Here is a 17,009-nt window from a genome sequence, read left to right on the forward strand (position 1 = left end):
ACATAGCAAGGATTCCCTTTCCTCCAGCTTTTTCCTTCCTTTTCTCCAGTTTTCTTTTTTTTTTTTAAATAATATTTTCCTCACTTTTCTTTAAACCTACCCTGTAAAGCCTCCTCAGAGTCTGTCAGACTTCTGTTTACTTAGTATAGTATTTGGGCTTCCCTGGTGGCTCAGACAGTAAAGAATCCGCCTGCTATGTGGGAGACCTAGATTTGATCCCTCAGTTGGGAAGATCCCCTGGAGGAGGGCGTGGCGACCCATTCCAGTATTCTTGCCTGGAGAATCCCCGTGGACAGGGGAGCCTGGCAGGCTACAGCCCATGGGGTTGCAAAGAGTCAGACACGACTGAGTGACTGAGCACAGTACAATATTTACTGAAGGTTTTTCACACTTTAACTAACACTCTCCTCAGTTCAGTTCAGTTCAGTCGCTCAGTCGTGTCCGACTCTTTGCGACCCAATGGACCGCAGCACACCAGGCCTCCCTGTCCATCACCTGCTCCTGGAGTTTACCCAAATTCACATCTGTTGAGTCGGTGATGCCATCCAACCATCTCATCCTCTGTCATCCCCTTCTCCTCCTGCCCTCAATCTTTCCCATCATCAGGGTCTTTTCCAATGAGTCAGCTCTTCACATCAGCTGGCCAAAGTATTGGAGTTTCAGCTTCAACATCAGTCCTTCCAATGAACATTCACTACTGATCTCCTTTAGGATGGACTGGTTGGATCTCCTTGAAGTCCAAGGGACTCTCAAGAGTCTTCTCCAACACCACAGTTCAAAAGCATCAATTCTTCAGTGCTCAGCTTTCTCTACAGTCCAACTCTCACATCCATACATGACTACTGGAAAAACCATATCTTTGACTAGTCAGACCTTTGTTGGCAAAGTAATGTCTCTGCTTTTTAATATACTGTCTAGGTTGGTCACAGCTTTTCTTCCAAGGAGCAATCATCTTTTAATTTCATGGCTGCAGTCACCATCTGCAGTGATTTTGGAGGCCCCCAAAAATAAAGTCAGCCATTGTTTCCACTGTTTCCCCATCTATTTGCTATGAAGCAATGGAACTGGATACCATGATCTTAGTTTTCTGAATGTTGAGTTTTAAGCCAACTTTTTCACTCTCCTCTTTCACTTGTGCTTCATCCAGCCCAGCATTTCTCATAATGTACTCTGCATATAAGTTAAATAAGCAGGGTGACAATATACAGCCTTGATGAACTCCTTTTCCTATTTGGAACCAGTCTGTTGTTCCATGTCCAGTTCTAACTGTTGCTTCCTGACCTGCATACAAGTTTCTCAAGAGGCAGGCCAGGGGGTCTGGTATTCCCATCTCTTTTAGAATTTTCCACAGTTTATTGTGATCCACACAATCGAAGGCTTTGGCATAGTCAATAAAGTAGAAATAGATGGTTTTCTGGAACTCTCTTGCTTTTTCGATGATCCATCAAATGTTGACAATTTGATCTCTGGTTCCTCTGCCTTTTCTAAAACCAGCTTGAATATCTGTAAGTTCATGGTTCACATACTGCTGAGGCCGGGCTTGGAGAATTTTGAGCATTACTTTACTAGCGTGTGAGATGAGTGCAATTGTGCGGTAGTTTGAGCATTCTTTGGCATTGCCTTTCTTTGGGATTGGAATGAAAACTGACCTTTTCCAGTCCTGTGGCTGCTGCTGAGTTTTCCAAATTTGCTGGCATATTGAGGGCAGCACTTTCACAGCATACTGTCCTCAAGCTCATTCAAATTTCCGCTACTTGCCAGTTTCAAAGCCATTCCCACATTCTAGGTTTCCACAACAGTTGCAAGTACCTTATTGTCTACGGTTGTGTAATAAATTACCCCCAAACACAATGGCTTAAAAAAATGTGTGTGTGTGTGTGTGTGTGTGTATGTGCACACATTCAGTTGTGTTGACTCTTTATGACCCCATGGATGGTAGCCCACCAGGCTCCTCCGTCCATGGGATTTCCCAGGCAAGAATACAGGAGTGGATTGCCATTTCCTTCTCCAGGGGATCTTCCTCACCTAGGGATCAAACCCTCTCCTCTTATGTCTCCTGCACTGGCAACTGGATTCTTTACCACTGTACCACCTGGGAAGCCCTAAAAAATAATAAACGTTCATTAACTCAGAGAGTTGGGTCAGGAATTTGGGAGCAGCATAGCTCAGCCATTCTGCTCCAGGATCTTGCATGATGTCGTCTGAACCCCAGTCATCAGAAGGCTTGGTTGGCGCCGGAGGATCCAGTTCCACCATGGCTGACATGGGGACACACACACACACACACGGCTCTTTCAGGTTCCTTCCCCACAGACCTCTCCACGGTGCTGTAGTGTCAGGTCATGACCCTCGACTTCTCCGAGAGTGAGTGATCCAGGACAGCAAGACAGAAGCCCCGATGTCTTTGGTGAACCAGCCTTGGTGTATTTTTGCAATTCCTCTTGGTTACCCAGGCCAGCCCTCATTCACGGTGGCTGGGAACACACAGGGGTGTGAATCCAGGAGGAGAGACACAGGGTCTCTCTGGAAGGCTGCCTGTCACACACTCCTACACAAAGGAATTTTACTCTTCACAATGGAGTTTGTTCTAATCTTGTTTTCCTTATTTTAAAAGGTTGGTGACCTGTTGGCTATAAAAACAAAAAACATAAACATGCAAAAAAATTTTTTCTAAGTGCCCCCATACCTGTATACTTTGAAACTACCCCGTTACATACTTAGGGGCTATATGTCCTTTTATAACTTTATCTTAACTTTTAACTGTCATAACTTTATATCTGACAGCTTTTATAACTTTAACTTAAAAGACCTTATTGTTAGAGACCTTCTGTTTTTAAAAAGTGCTTATTTATTATTTTGACTGTGTTGGGTCTCAGTGGAGGCACACAGGGTCTTTGTTGCAGTGTGCAGTCTCCTCGTGAGTTGACGCTTGTGGGCCTAGTTGTCCGACAGCACGTGGGTGGGATCTTAGTTCCCTGACCAGGGATCGAACCCTCAGACCTTGCATTGGAGGGAGGATTCCTAACCACTGGATAACCAGGGAAGTCCTGGTAGAGACTTTGTAACATACATCTGAACATGTGCTTTGAGCGTTCTTTCCTGGCATTTTAAAATGTTCAAATATCTCCAGTTATTTTAAAGAAATTTATTATACTCAAGGTTTTGTTTTACCAATAAGTAAGTGCCTCTTTTTCCTTCTTATTCTGCTGGTGAGCCAGGGGTTCCCTGTGAGGATGAGTTTTTGAGGGGTTATTTTCCTCCCAAGAAAAACCTTGGACTTTAGAAGGGCTTTGAATTAGAAGCACTTGCGATTTAGAAGCAACTAAAACCCTTAATGCCTCTAGAAAGCTGGACTGACCAGTTTTGGAGAGAAATCTTATATGGCTGGTTCTTCAGGTTAGCACAATCAGAGCTTTTACATAAATATAGCCCTCACCTTACATCCATTTTGAAATTGGAGAGTCAACAACCTCTAGGATCACCCGTCTGCCTGCTTATGCAAGGAGCCTGGTATTCTTGACAGCTTCATCCCACTTACCCTGGAAGGAATGTTCCATGTTGGGAAGGAAGTGTCCCCAAATCTTGGACACTTAGTCCCCTGTACAGAATCCATTCTGTCTATTCTGCGAGAAGTTCTCTAAAAAGGCCAGACATGGTGGTGCTTTTGGAGGCAGAAGTGAAAAATGAGCTTCAAGAAACAAAGTCTCCAGTGCTGGAACCGCCGTGATCCACATGCATAAAATCCTCTGTTGTAACCCCATTTTTCTTTCTCATAAAAGGGCGGTAGCCTTCTTCCCTTCTTTCTTCCTCCCATCCATTCGTTCTAGATTATGAAAAAAATTACATCAGTGATACAGAGTTTATGATAAAAAAAAGATTGCAAAATACAGATAAGCAAAAGGAAGAGAAAAAAATCACCCCCTGGATTTAACCACTCATAATTCACAATTTCAAGGGAATGAAAAAACATGAAGAAGGAAGTTTGGTAGAGAAACAATGTATGACAAGAAGAGAACAAAAATCGATCAAAATTAAGGGCTATTAAAGTGTTTCACACCAATTTGGGGGCGGAAGGGTAGGAAAAAATGACATGGAGCAGCATTCTGCCTAGTCTCGGCGACTGGGAGGATGAAGATGGGGATGACATGAAGAGTAGTTAAGTCAGTTGTCTGGACTGGAATTTGGTTCATTCCATCACTGTGTTCAACACTGAGTAGACCTAAAAGATTTTGATCTCAGGGCAAAGGCAGCTGTTGGAAACAAATACTTCGTAAATACATACCACTGGTCCCAGAGACAGCTTGGTGAAAGTAGGAATGACTCAGCAAATCTAACATTGCTCTCAGGGGCAAAATGCCTCAAAGCTTGTCTTACTGATAATGATCATAGTTTTTATGTGACTGCACATGATAACCATGTTGTTTTGTTGGCTTTTTTGAATTACAGTTCAAATTGCCTTAATATTTGGTTCAAGAATATTAGACTATGTCTTCAATTTATGTGAAGGTAAATTTGACTTCCTTGAACGGCTCTCAGACAGTTTGCTGCTGAATATCATTTCTTACCTGGATCTTGAAGACATTGCCAGGCTTTCTCAAACATCACGCAGATTTGCAAAGGTAACAAATTATTTTGTGTCTCTGTAGAATTGTCCTTGTGCTTCCTCAAAATTGTTTAATTTCATTTCAGGTTTTCTTATTGTTAAATATAGAAGTGGTTTGTCATTTACATTTATTTCAGCAAGCATTTAGCATTTGTTGAATTCTTATTTATGACAGATGCTGTCCTAGGCACAGAAGCAACAGAGTTGAAAAGACATTATTCTTGCACTTGAGAAACTTACAGTCTAATAGAGAGCCATACAAGTACAAATCATTACAGTGTAGTGTTAGCAAGTCAACAAGGGAAATGTGAAAAGGCACGAAGAGTACAAAGTGATTTCCTCTGCCTGGTTTCACAGAAATGGGTTACTTTATCTGGGTTTTGAGGGGAAAATAGGGGTTTGTCGTGTGGTCTGGCCAGCTAGGGATATTCCAGGTCAGAGGGGCATTCCAAGTCCAGGCAGGAACTGGGCAGAGGCATGGTGGCATAAGAGAAGGCAAGCAGTCATTACTCCCCATCCACTTCCATTTCTTCCAGTAAGAGCCCTTTTCTGAATTACCTGTCCTCCCACTATGGATGATTCTCAGGCACTGCTCATTGTAGTGCCTGTTTTTTGCCCCATGCCCCAAGCTCGTCAAAGCTCTCTTACTAACTCTGGATCCTCAGCAGGACACAGGAATGGAAAACACAGTGTTGATTTCAACCAACATTAGGACCTTGATGCAACTATTATTAGTTCCTCTCCCTAGATCCTGGTTCCTGCCCTTTCAGCCATTCATTCTAGAGTGCTGCTGTGTACTAAACACACACACATACTATCCTTCCATTATGGGGCTTCCCTGGTGGCTCAGTGGTAAAGAATCTGCCTACAATGCAGGAGCTGCAGGAAACGTAGGTTAAGTTCCTGGGTTGGGAAGATCCCCTGGAGGAAGGCATGGAAACCCACCTCTAGTATTCTTGCCTGGAGAGTCCTGTGGACAGAGGAGCCTGGCAGACAACAGTACATGGGGCCACCAAGAGTCAGACATGACTGAAATGATTTATTATGCTTTTGGGCTTAAGTTGGACTTCCATCACAGCTCAGTTGGTAAAGAATCCACCTGCAATGCAGCAGACCCGGGTTCGATTCCTTGGTTGGGAAGATCCTCTAGAGAAGGGATAGGCTACCCACTCCAGTACTCTTGGGTCTCCCTTGTGGCTCAGCTGGTAAAGAATCCGCCTGCAATGTGAGAGACCTGGGTTCAATCTCTGGGTTGGGAAGATCCCCTGGAGAAGGGAAAGGCTACCCACTCCAGTATTCTGGCCTGGAGAATTCTATGGACTATATAGTCCATGGGGTCTCAAAGAGTCAGATACAACTGAGAGATTTTCATCATCATCATCATGGGCTTAAGTTAATCAGAGTTGGAGTCTGTTGTTTGCAACTGAAGAACCCTAACTCAGTATTTAGCTGTAATGTACCAGAGCAACGTCCTTTCACAAGAGAGTGTGCAATATCTCCCAAGGTGATTCAAATCATAATCTTATTATCGAAAAAGTCAACATTTTTTCCATAGTTATACAATAAAATTTCTTCATTTTTGTATATTAAGTTATACAGTATGTATTACTTAGTATACCCCTTTTTAGTACAAAAACATATATACTTGATTTCACCCCCACCTAAAATGGAGGACCAGAAACAGGTATTATGAATAATCATCATACCATATGTTTTTTTTCCACTTAAAAAAAAGGCATTAAAGTTAAGAGTTTTGTACTTGTTGCTGCTAGGAAGCTGATTATTCATATTTTTAAAGAAAGGAGGATTCTTGTTTGTTTGCTGTTTGGTTTTTTTGTTTTTTAATTGATATGCAATTGACTCACTCTGTTAGCTCCAGGTGCATAGCGTGGTGACTTGCTGTTTCTATATATCACAAGATGATCACCACTGAAGGAGAGTTTTAAGTGAATAAAATATAGGAGTGGGAATGTATGAAAAGCTTCTGCCGGGGCCTGGGTCTGTCCTGAAAGTCAGTGGAAGGATTTGATAGAAAGTAACAGCAGCTGCAGGAGCTCGAGGAATCGATTCCTCACGTGGAGCAGCTGTCTTTCCTCCGGGTTTTGCTCATTTCCATTTGCTAGTCCTCTCCCTCTCAGTGTCCTGCCATTATTTTAGCGCAATCTTGATAATAGCCTCCATAATTTACCCAGAGCTCTAAAGTAAGGCTTTTCTAGGTTGCTGATTTCAGCCCTCAGAATCCTTGCGGAGCAGAATTATTCCAAGATGGAACATGATCCAAGGCTGCTTTTTTTTTTTCTTTCTGTGTAATATTAACCTTTCATTTCTGTCTTTAGTCTGAATATTGTGGTCATTTGCCTATTTTCCCCTTCATTTATAAACTATTTTCATTTTTGTTTTTGTCCCATCAGTTATTACATTATTTTATTAAGAAGTCTTCTATTTCAAACTTTGGGGGCATTTTTCAGTCATGGAATTGATTTATTATCAATGAACATTTCCTGAGCACTGACGACATAGGAAAAAACCTTCTATACGTCGCGGGCAGCCATATGCGGGCAGCCATCAGTCCCTGACCCCGAGGAGCTCGTCATCCTGAACTGGGGGCAGGTTTACTGGCAAATTATTCATGTCCCTGTCCCGCCCTTCCCTGTGGTCCCAGGGAGGGATGTCTCCTTCCTGTTCCAGGTCAGTGCCATCTGCCGCCTGGTGCCAAGGTCTAGCTGGAGGGATTTTAGGTTGTCACTTATCTGCTTTTTCTTTTTTTTTTGAAAAGAAAAAAAAGATTTTATTTATTTCTTTTGACCATGCTGGGTCTTCGTTCTGCACTTGGACCTTTTTCTCTTGCTGCAGTGAGCGGGGACCACTCTCTAGCTGGGCTGGGAGGGCTTCTCTCATTGCGGAGTGAGGGCTCTAGGGTGCACGGGCTTCAGTAGTTGTGGAGCGTGGACTCAGTAGTTGCGGCTCCCAGACTCGAGGGCACAGGCTTAGTAGTTGTGGCCCAGGGGCTGAGTTGCTCTGCAGCAGGTAGATCTTCCCAAATCAGGGATGGAACCCGTGTCTCCTGCATCGGCAGGCAGATTCTTGACTACTGAGCCACCAGGGAAGCCCTTTTTCCTCTGTGTACTTGTTGTTATGTATATTTTTGCTTTTTATTTATAAAAATTTTAGATTTATAAAAGTGTCGTAAAGATAATGCAAAAGGTTTGAATATGCCCTTCAACCAGCTTCCCCTAACCTGGGACATTTATCAGAACTCGGCAGTTAATGTTGCTCCAATCTATTAACGAAACCACAAACTTGATTTGTATTTCATCACTTTTTCCACCAAAGTCCTTTCAGTGTTTCACAATCCAATCTGGGATACTACCCTACATTTAGTTCTTATTTCTAAATCTTTCAATTGTTTTTTCCTCTCAGTATATTGATTTTTCTCAAGTCAGTCTCATCCTTCACAAAACAAAAACTCTTGACTATATTCTTATTAAAAAAATTTTTGGCTTCCAACACTGCACAGCATATGGAACTTCCCCAACCATGGATTGAATTTATGCCTTGATCCCTGGGTTGGTAAGATCGCCTGGAGGAGGAAATGGCAACCCACTCCAGTATTCTTGCCTGGAGAATCGCATGGACAGAGAAGCCTGGTGTGCTACAGTCCTTAGGGTCACAGAGTCGGACACAACTGAAGCAACTCAGCACGCATGAAGTGGAAGTGCAGATTCTCAGTCACCAACCACTAGACCACATGGGAAGGAAGTCCTCTTGGCTCTATTCTTATTCAATCTCTTTTCTTCCCTGTTTGGGGAAAAAAAAAGGATTTACATGTCGGTTCACACTCAGCAAACCAGCATCATTCATCCGACTGAGATTTTATAATCCCTGAGAAAAAGGGAACAGTAAGGGTGTGTCCAGGTGACACAGTGTAAAGAATCTGCCCTCCAGTGCAGAAGATGCAAGGGATGTGAATTTGATCCCTGGATCGGGAAGATCCCCTGGAAGAAGAAATGACAACCCACTGCAGTATTCTTGTCTGGGAAATACCATGAACAGGGGAGTCTGGAGGGGCTACAGTCCATAGCATTGCAAAGAGTCAGACATGACTGAGTGACTGCACGCACACACACATACACAGGTGGTAACAATATAAATTTGTTTCATATAAATGACTATTCTTTAACAGAGGTCAGCCCTTCCTACTGGGGGGAGATTTAAAATATCCCTTCTTTTATAAAACAATGGTATTAAAACATGATAATTTTAGCAAATTACCCTTACTTGGAGAATTACAAAGTGAGCAATCTTCTTTTGGTTCTTAATTGTTGTTTTGTTTGATTTCTAAAAATTTCACTGGTCTTATAACATCCAGAATTCTGGGAATCCCTGCTCTTCTGTCTGCCCACCCCTCCTCTCTCATCTCCCCTCTGTCCACGCCTCCTAATATCTCTGGCCTCATTCACAGTAACCTCTCGGTTGTCACATCCAAAGGATGAGGCCTCCCACTCCCTGACCCGTCTCTGCTTCCAGGATTCTCTGGCGGGTTTCTTCCTGGTGGCTTGCTTGCTGATTCATTGGCTAAACCTTTCATGCGGGCTGAAGGGGGCTTTCTAAAATACACGCTGGTCATGTCATGGCCCTGCTCAGTGACCCTTAGTGATGTGCCATCTTTTTCAGAATGAGATCCAAAGTCTTGGCTGGCACTTCAAGCCGCTGCGTCCCAGCCCCTGGTTCCCGCCCACAGCCCCAGCAAGGTAGACGGTGCGCTGTCCTATGTGCTCAGCTTTCTGTGTCCCCAGGCCTTTCTTATGTTGTTCCCTTCAGCTCAGACGGTAAAGAACCTGCCTGCAAAGCAGGAGACCAGAGTTCAATCCCTGGGTCGGGAAGATCCCCTGGAGAAGGGAATGCCAACTCACTCCAGTATTCTTGCCTGGATAATCCCATGGACAGGGGAGCCTGGTGGGCTACAGTCCATACGAGTCACAGAGTCCATGACTGAGCAACTAACACTTTCTTTTGGAGGAATGTCCTCCCTTCTGACACACCACTCTTAACTCCTGAATGCCCCCTCCCTTGTTTGGGTTTTGTGCTATGTCAATTTTGTTTTATTTTTGAAAAAGAAAATTGATTTACATTACAATAACCAGGTTGACAATTGAAAAAAAATTATGTCTTTTAATGTGTAGTAAAAAGTGATTTTCCCTCCCATTCTTGATCCTCATTCCTCTAATTCTCATCTCCAGCAACAGTCATGTTACCAGTGTCTTGTATGTCCTTCCAGAGAGAGTCTATGCACATGTAAGTGTGTGTGTGTGTGTGTGTGTGTGTGTGTGTGTGTGATGTGTGAGCATATAAACATATATACATATACACATTCTTTTTAAAAAGCATAAAAGCATATGGTAGCACTTTATATATTGTTCTCTGTCAGTGTTTTTATCTAAAACATATTTTAGATACTCTTTCATGTCTACATATAAATCTTCAATTTAGAAAAGTGATTTAAGTTATTGTCATGTGGACAAATTGTAATTTTTAAAACTAGATCCCTAATGATAGACATTCAGGTTGTTTTCCCTCTGCTATTTATAAATAACGCCCCAGACTATGGCCAGACCAGACTCTGCAGAACTGAGTTTGCCTTGGAAGCATAAAGACACATGAGAGACACAGAGGGTGTGGGGACTCTGGGTGGGCGGGAGTCTGAGCCTGGGAGAGCCCGTGGTGCTAGCCCACAGCCAAGTCTGTAAGTTTCCACTTATCACACTTAATGCCACCAGTGATCAGGGCCATCTGGCTGCCTGGCCTTGCTCTGATTTCACGTTGACCAAGCCATGGAGCCTCCAGGGATGAGCATCCAAAGGTCTGGTGAGCTGGAAGGTTGTATTTCTCTGGGTACACCAACACAGAGGCATCCTCCCTATCGGTGCTGTTTAGTCATTCTGTGTGCTGTGTGCTAAGTCGCTTCAGTCGTGTCCGACTCTTTGTGACCCTGTGGACTGCAGCCTGCCAGGCTCCTCTGTCCATGGGATTCTCCAGATAAGAATACTGGAGTGGGTTGCCATTTCCTCCTCCAGGGGATCTTCCTGACCCAGGAATGGAGTCTGCATCTCCTGCATTAGCAGGTAGATTCTTAACCATCTGAGCCACCAGGGAAGCCCCTCTTCTTTACTGGAACTTGGCTCAGATGAGCACACCCTTGAAAGGTGGGTCCTGTGTCACGGGACACCAGAACATCACACTGAGGGCCAGCCCTGGGGTTGTGGTGGGCTCACAATGGCACCCCACTCCAGTACTCTTGCCTGGAAAATCCCATGGATGGAGGAGCCTGGTAGGCTGCAGTCCATGGGGTCGCTAAGAGTCGGACACGACTGAGCGACTTCACATTCACTTTGCACTTTCCTACATTGGAGAAGGAAATGGCAACCCACTCTAGTGTTCTTGCCTGGAGAATCCCAGGGATGGGGGAGCCTGGTGGGCTGCCGTCTATGGGGTCACACAGAGTCAGACACGACTGAAGCGACTTAGCAGCACTGAGGTGAGGCTGCCACGTGAGACCTTCCTGGGGGCTGCTGAGGTCCAGATAGGAGGAGGTAGGTACGGTTGTGACTAGCAAATGGACATATTTGTCTCGTCCGGAACTCAGGGACAGGCCCCCGTGAAACCCACTGAGGAAGAAAGTCCCTCCTCTGTCACGTTTTGGCCTATGGAGAGCAGATATTTCCTCATGGTCCCAAATTCTCTATGACCTGTGAGTCCCAGGTCTGGCCAAGTAGGCAAGCCACCTGGGGAGCCAGTGGATACAGCCAGGCCAGGCTCCAAGCGTTGGATTGGGTAGTTCTTGGTGGACCCAGCAAGTGCATTTATTTACAACCCCAAAATTCTAAGCATCTGGGACAAGAATCTGACCACTTGCTATTAAAACTCTACAGATAAAATATCTCATGAGACTCTGAAAGGCTGGAAGCCTGGGGTGGGGGTGACAGGGTTGTTTTGACATCTCCACTGTGCACAGAGTGTGGGTGTTTAAATCAGCTTGAGGCCAAGAGAGCTGGGTTCTATTCTTCACTCAGTGACTCCCCACCATGAACCCTGGGCAGCCACACCCGTATCCTCTCTCAGCCTTAACTTTCACATTGTAAAAGGAAAGATTTCAGCTATTAATAGGTACGTCCTAGGATCCCTGATGTGAAGAACTGACTCATTTGAAAAGACCCTGATGCTGGGAAAGATTGAGGGCAGGAGGAGAAGGGGACGACAGAGGATGAGATGGTTGGATGGCATCACTGACTCAGTGGACATGAGTTTGAATAAACTCTGGGAGTTGGTGATGGACAGGGAAGTCTGGCGTGCTGCAGTCCATGGGGTCACAAAGAATCAGACATGACTGAGCGACTGAACTGAAGGATCCATCCCTTACAACTTCTGCACAGTTTATGTATGTTAAGTTCATGCACCACCACCAGGGGGAGCTAAATCCACGATCAGCTATGTTTTGGATCCAAGTGGCTGGAATCAGAGTCAAGATGGGTCTTTTGTGTTTTGCACCCTGACATGCATCAAGCCAAAGAGCCCCAGGGTTTGGAGTCCTGGCTGGGGGTATTTTGTGCACCAACTTATAATGCAAAACAAAACTAAATATTTTCCTTATGAAATATGATGAGCCATAAATGAAGTTACACTGGTGGAAATTTCAGCTCTAAGAATTCCTTCCTTTCCCCCTAAACCTCATCATTTTCTCCCATAATCTCTGTTATATAAGATACACTGACACCCTGAAATGTATTGTGCTGGGAAAGATATAATCATCTAGAGTTCATATTTTTAAAAGGAGGTTCAGATCTGTTTGTTTTTTTTTAATACTAAGAAATCTTTTAAGAGTTTTCCTTTATTGTTTATATTTAGAATACTTTGTAATCTGAGTAAAGAAACTGGACCTTGAACGACTGTTGAAGGTGGGATAAAACAATGAATGACCTGCCTAACATCAAAGTGTCTGGAACGTTGTCAGTATCATAAGATTCAGTATTGCTGTTTAACAGTAACGTTCATGATGTGAATATAATAGTTTTTGCCTTTAATATTTATGCAGAAAGGGTCTTAAATGATGATGGCCTATTATTCTGTTCCTTTCTGTTTGTAATTCACTCTTTTCCTTTATTGCAATACGTTGAGACCAGCATGAAATATGAAAGTAAAGACTATAGCCTGCTTTCTGCTCCAAAGTGAGTATAATAGTATCATGAACAGAGATAATGCTTACATGCTTTTCCCCTTCTCCAGAAAGAAAGCAGAATGCATGGGAGCAAAGCAGGACCCCACCAAGGCCAGGCCAAGGGTGGTGAGAGTGGACTGCTTGGCCTCCTGAAGTTATGGGTGGGTAGTGGCAGCTGGTACGACCAGTTGGGTCCACACACCAGGTGGGTCCGTGGTGGGGGACATCAGTCAGGTGCATAGTCAGTTCACCTTCAGACAGCTGTCACATGGTGGCGGGAGCTCTCAATCCTGGTGCTGGACCTCCCCAGACTCCCAACCATGGTGACTGAACTGGCCCCCCAGTAGCTAGGTGCCCATGGGACCTTTCTTTCCGGTGTCTTCTCAGAAATGACTGAGGTAGCATCTGTTCCGTCTCCCCTTCCTCCCCATCAATTACATCTTTCCAGGTACTTTACCTGTGTTACCCCCAGTAACTTTCACAGCACTAAAAGTTTAACATCATTTCCATGTAGTCACGGTAAGTACCACTTACTGAATATCTACTATATGCTAAGCATTGGATGTACATAATCCAGTGCAGTCCTCAAGCAGAGCTGTGGGATGGATGGGTAGAGACCACCCAGTCTTGATTATCAAGGAGGAAATAGAGACTCAGATAAAGCACACAAGTAATGAGCAATGGAGTCAGGTGCTGTGCCCAGGCAGCCTTACTCAGTGGCCAGTGTGCTTAAATCACTTTATTCTGCTCCTTAGATGACCAAATGCAAGATCAGATGTGGAGACAGGCTTAGAGCAATAAGTAGGATGTCCAGGAGGACTTAATTATTAAGTGTCAGGGCCAGTGCTCAAATCAACTGTGTTTGCTGGTTACCTTATCTACCTTGGTACCCGAAGAATGTAGGAAAAAGTTCTGTCTCTTAGAAGATGGAGTTAAGCATGCAAATGTGTTTTTTCACTCATTTGGACAAGAGCTGCAGCAGGTAGGTCCCACAGTGACAGGCCGTGGCCTTGAAAGACTTTTCCTCGGGTCACATGGGAGCACCCATGAGCAGTAAGGCAAAAAAGGTCCTCACACCTCAGGGCGTACCACTGTCCTTACTGCTGTGTGTGTGGTGCTTCGTCACTCCGTTGTGTCCCACCCTTTGAGACTCAATGGACTGTAGCCCACAAGGCTCCTCTGTCCATGGGGTTTCCCAGACAACAATACTGGAGTGGACTGCCATTTCCTTCTCCAAAGGGTCTTCCCAACCCAGGGATCAAACCTGGGTCTCCTGCATTGCAGGCGGATTCTTTACTATCTGAGCTACCAGGGAAGCCCCATCCTTCCTGCTATGTTACTGTATACTTGTGATAGCTCAGATTCCTTTTTAATACATCTTTAGAATATTTACCTCTGAGGCATTTCTAATGACAGGGCTTCCCCAGTGGCTCAGTGGTAAAGAATATGCCAACAATGCAGGAGCCTCAGGAGGTCCCTGGGTTCATTCCCTGCATGGGGAATATCCTCTGGAGAAGGAAATGGTAACCCACTCTAGTATTCTTGCCTGGAAAATCCCCTGGACGGAAGAGCCTGGTGGGCTACAGTCCATAGCGTCACAAAGAGTTGAACATGACTGAGTGACTAAGCAACAACAACAGCATTTCTGCTGAACCAAGTCTGCAACCTTGGAATTTGTACTGGTTGGTGGTTTAGTTGCTAAGTTGTGTCCAACTCTTGTTACCCCACGGACTGTAGCCTGCCAGGCTTCTCTGTCCATGGGATTTTCCAGGCATTTGTACTGACAGAATGGATAAAATCAGAAGATGGCTTGAGTCTATAGCAGTTTCTCATTTCATTGATGGGATTCCACAAAGGTGATCCATCCTCAATGAGTTTCACTACAAGAAGGACCCCCGTCATTATCTTGTGAAGGAGTCAAAGCTTGTAGTCATCCTTAAATTGCAGTTACATATCAAACACTAGAAAAGTTCAAAAGTTTTCACTACTCATCATATTAGGATAGACCAGGTTAGAGATTGTAACTTGGGGCACAAACCACCCTAAAACTCCAGTGGCTTGAGACAATAATAGATGTTCATTTCTCTCATGATTCATACCCACTGGAGGCTGACAGGAGGCCCTGCTCCACAAAGTCCCTCAGGGATTCAGGTTATAAAAGGCATCACTGTCTTGTAACTGAACATCTTTTACATAGCTGTTCAAGTCAAAGAGCTCATCTTTAATTCTTCCTTTTCCTCCTGCTTCTCATTTAATTCACTAGCAAGTCACATGAACCCTGCCTTCAAAATATATCTACAGTCTGATCATTTCTCAATCATTTCTCACCTCCTACCTTGCCACTACCTGTTACGCACCCTCCTTATATCTTCCTGGATTTTCCAGAAGGAATGACACAGTAGATTTGCTTTCACCTGGGGAGGATAGCAGCGCACTTCATCGTTTTGCCTGAGTACTATGTCAGCTCTCCAGCTGTGAGTCATACTTACATCACAGAAATATTGACTCCTATACCTTCTTACCGGAGAAGGCAATGGCACCCCACTCCGGTACTCTTGCCTGGAAAATCCCATGGATGGAGAAGCCTGGTGGGCTGCAGTCCATGCGGTCACTAAGAGTCGGACACGACTGAGTGACTTCACTTTGACTTTTCACTTTCATGCATTGGAGAAGGAAATGGCAACCCACTCCAGTATTCTTGCCTGGAGAATCCCAGGGACAGGGTAGCCTGGTGGGCTGCCGTCTATGGGGTCGCAAAGAGTCGGACACGACTGAAGCGACTTAGTAGCAGCAGCAGCAGCATACCGTCTTACATGCTAGTCCACACTGATGACATCATGCTGCTGAGCAAGGGTAGCAGGTAGCTTAGGTGCCTTGGTGTAAGATATGTCTATGTGAAAGAGTTGGAGATGAACTCAAAAATTGAGAGACCTGCCATCTCCATGTGTTATCTAGAATCCATTGCCTTATTGTAACTTGCTACTCAAAAAGGCCTTCCCTGGACTCAGATGGTAAAGAATCTGCGTGAAGTGAAGGAGACCTGGGTTTTATCCCTGCATTGGGAAGATCCCCTGGAGAAGGGAATGGCAACCCACTCCAGTTGATTCTTGCCTGGAGAATTCCATGGACAGAGGAGCCTGGTGGGCTACAGTCAATAGGGTCACAAAGAATCAGAAATGACTGAATTGACGCGTCCTAAGAAAGCAACACAGCTCTTTGAGGATCTTTTTAGTTTTCAAGGTAACATACAACACATTTGAGTTTGCTTCTCTGATTCATTTACCAAGTAGCCCATAAAGCTGCCAGATTTAAGTGGGACCCAGCAGCTGGGCCAGAATGCAGGGTAAACAGATGAATCACTTGTTCCTTACGATCTTGCAGATTGGTACTTAGAGTGTCTGTGGCCTGTATGGCTATGGTCTATCTTGATCCTTGCATCATCAGGAAAATTACAGCTCATATCTCTCAGGTTTTAGAGCAAAGGCATGGATGCTTTTGCAGATAACTGTTCTGCTACTGAGAAACAGCTCTTGAATTCCTGTGGGGCAAAGGCTGATGTTTTGCATAGATGGTCTTGAACCAGATTTGGAGATTAATGTGGAATTTGGGGAAAGAGGTATTTGGATTGACTTTTCAGAATAATCCAAAGAATCAGGATATTTGTGTCCCATGGACTGTTCACCAAAGAGCACTCAGTGCCGAGGACATCTTCAGTAATGAGATGGATGAGGTGGTCTGTTCTGTGGACGTTAGTTAGCTCCTATCCCCAGCTGGGTTCATAAACCAAGTGCCCAGGTGGCAAGGATGGAAGTTGTACATAGACTCAACCACATGAGTCTCCTTTTTTCAAGATTAATCTGGCCACCATCACAGGAGGGGCAATGCTGAGCCCCCAGGAAGGTACTCTAAGGTGGGGTCCTGTCATTAACAAAGTGCTTGGTGGGTTACACAGGCTTCCAGGTGGCACCAGTGGTAAAGAATCTGCCTGCCAATGCAAGAGAAGCAAGGAATGCAGGTTCAATCCCTGGATCAGGAATATCCCCTGGAGAAGCAAATGAAAACCCATTCCAGTATTCTTGCCTGGGAAATCCCATGGACAGAGGAGGCTGGTGGGCTATAATCCACAGGGTCACATAAGAGTTGGATGTGACTTGACGACTAAACACCACCACCAGGTCAGTTACACTGGACCCT

General features: G+C 44.6%; 1 protein-coding gene across 2 annotated transcripts in view; it reads left to right on the forward strand.

The window, feature by feature from the left end:
• The window catches only part of FBXO36 (F-box protein 36), a 116,739-nt gene that overhangs the window by 79,021 nt on the left and 20,709 nt on the right, over positions 1-17,009 (forward strand). For both annotated transcript variants that reach the window (XR_002182689.2, XM_019978142.2), the window contains exon 3: positions 4,447-4,619. Coding sequence is in view for 1 of the 2 variants with exons in the window: in XM_019978142.2 (XP_019833701.1) it covers positions 4,447-4,619 (173 nt within the window). In the remaining variant the exon portion in view is untranslated. The remainder of the gene's footprint in view (positions 1-4,446; positions 4,620-17,009) is intronic.

Source organism: Bos indicus, chromosome 2 (genome assembly GCF_029378745.1).
Source record: "Bos indicus isolate NIAB-ARS_2022 breed Sahiwal x Tharparkar chromosome 2, NIAB-ARS_B.indTharparkar_mat_pri_1.0, whole genome shotgun sequence".
In the NCBI taxonomy this organism is placed as follows: domain Eukaryota; kingdom Metazoa; phylum Chordata; class Mammalia; order Artiodactyla; family Bovidae; genus Bos; species Bos indicus.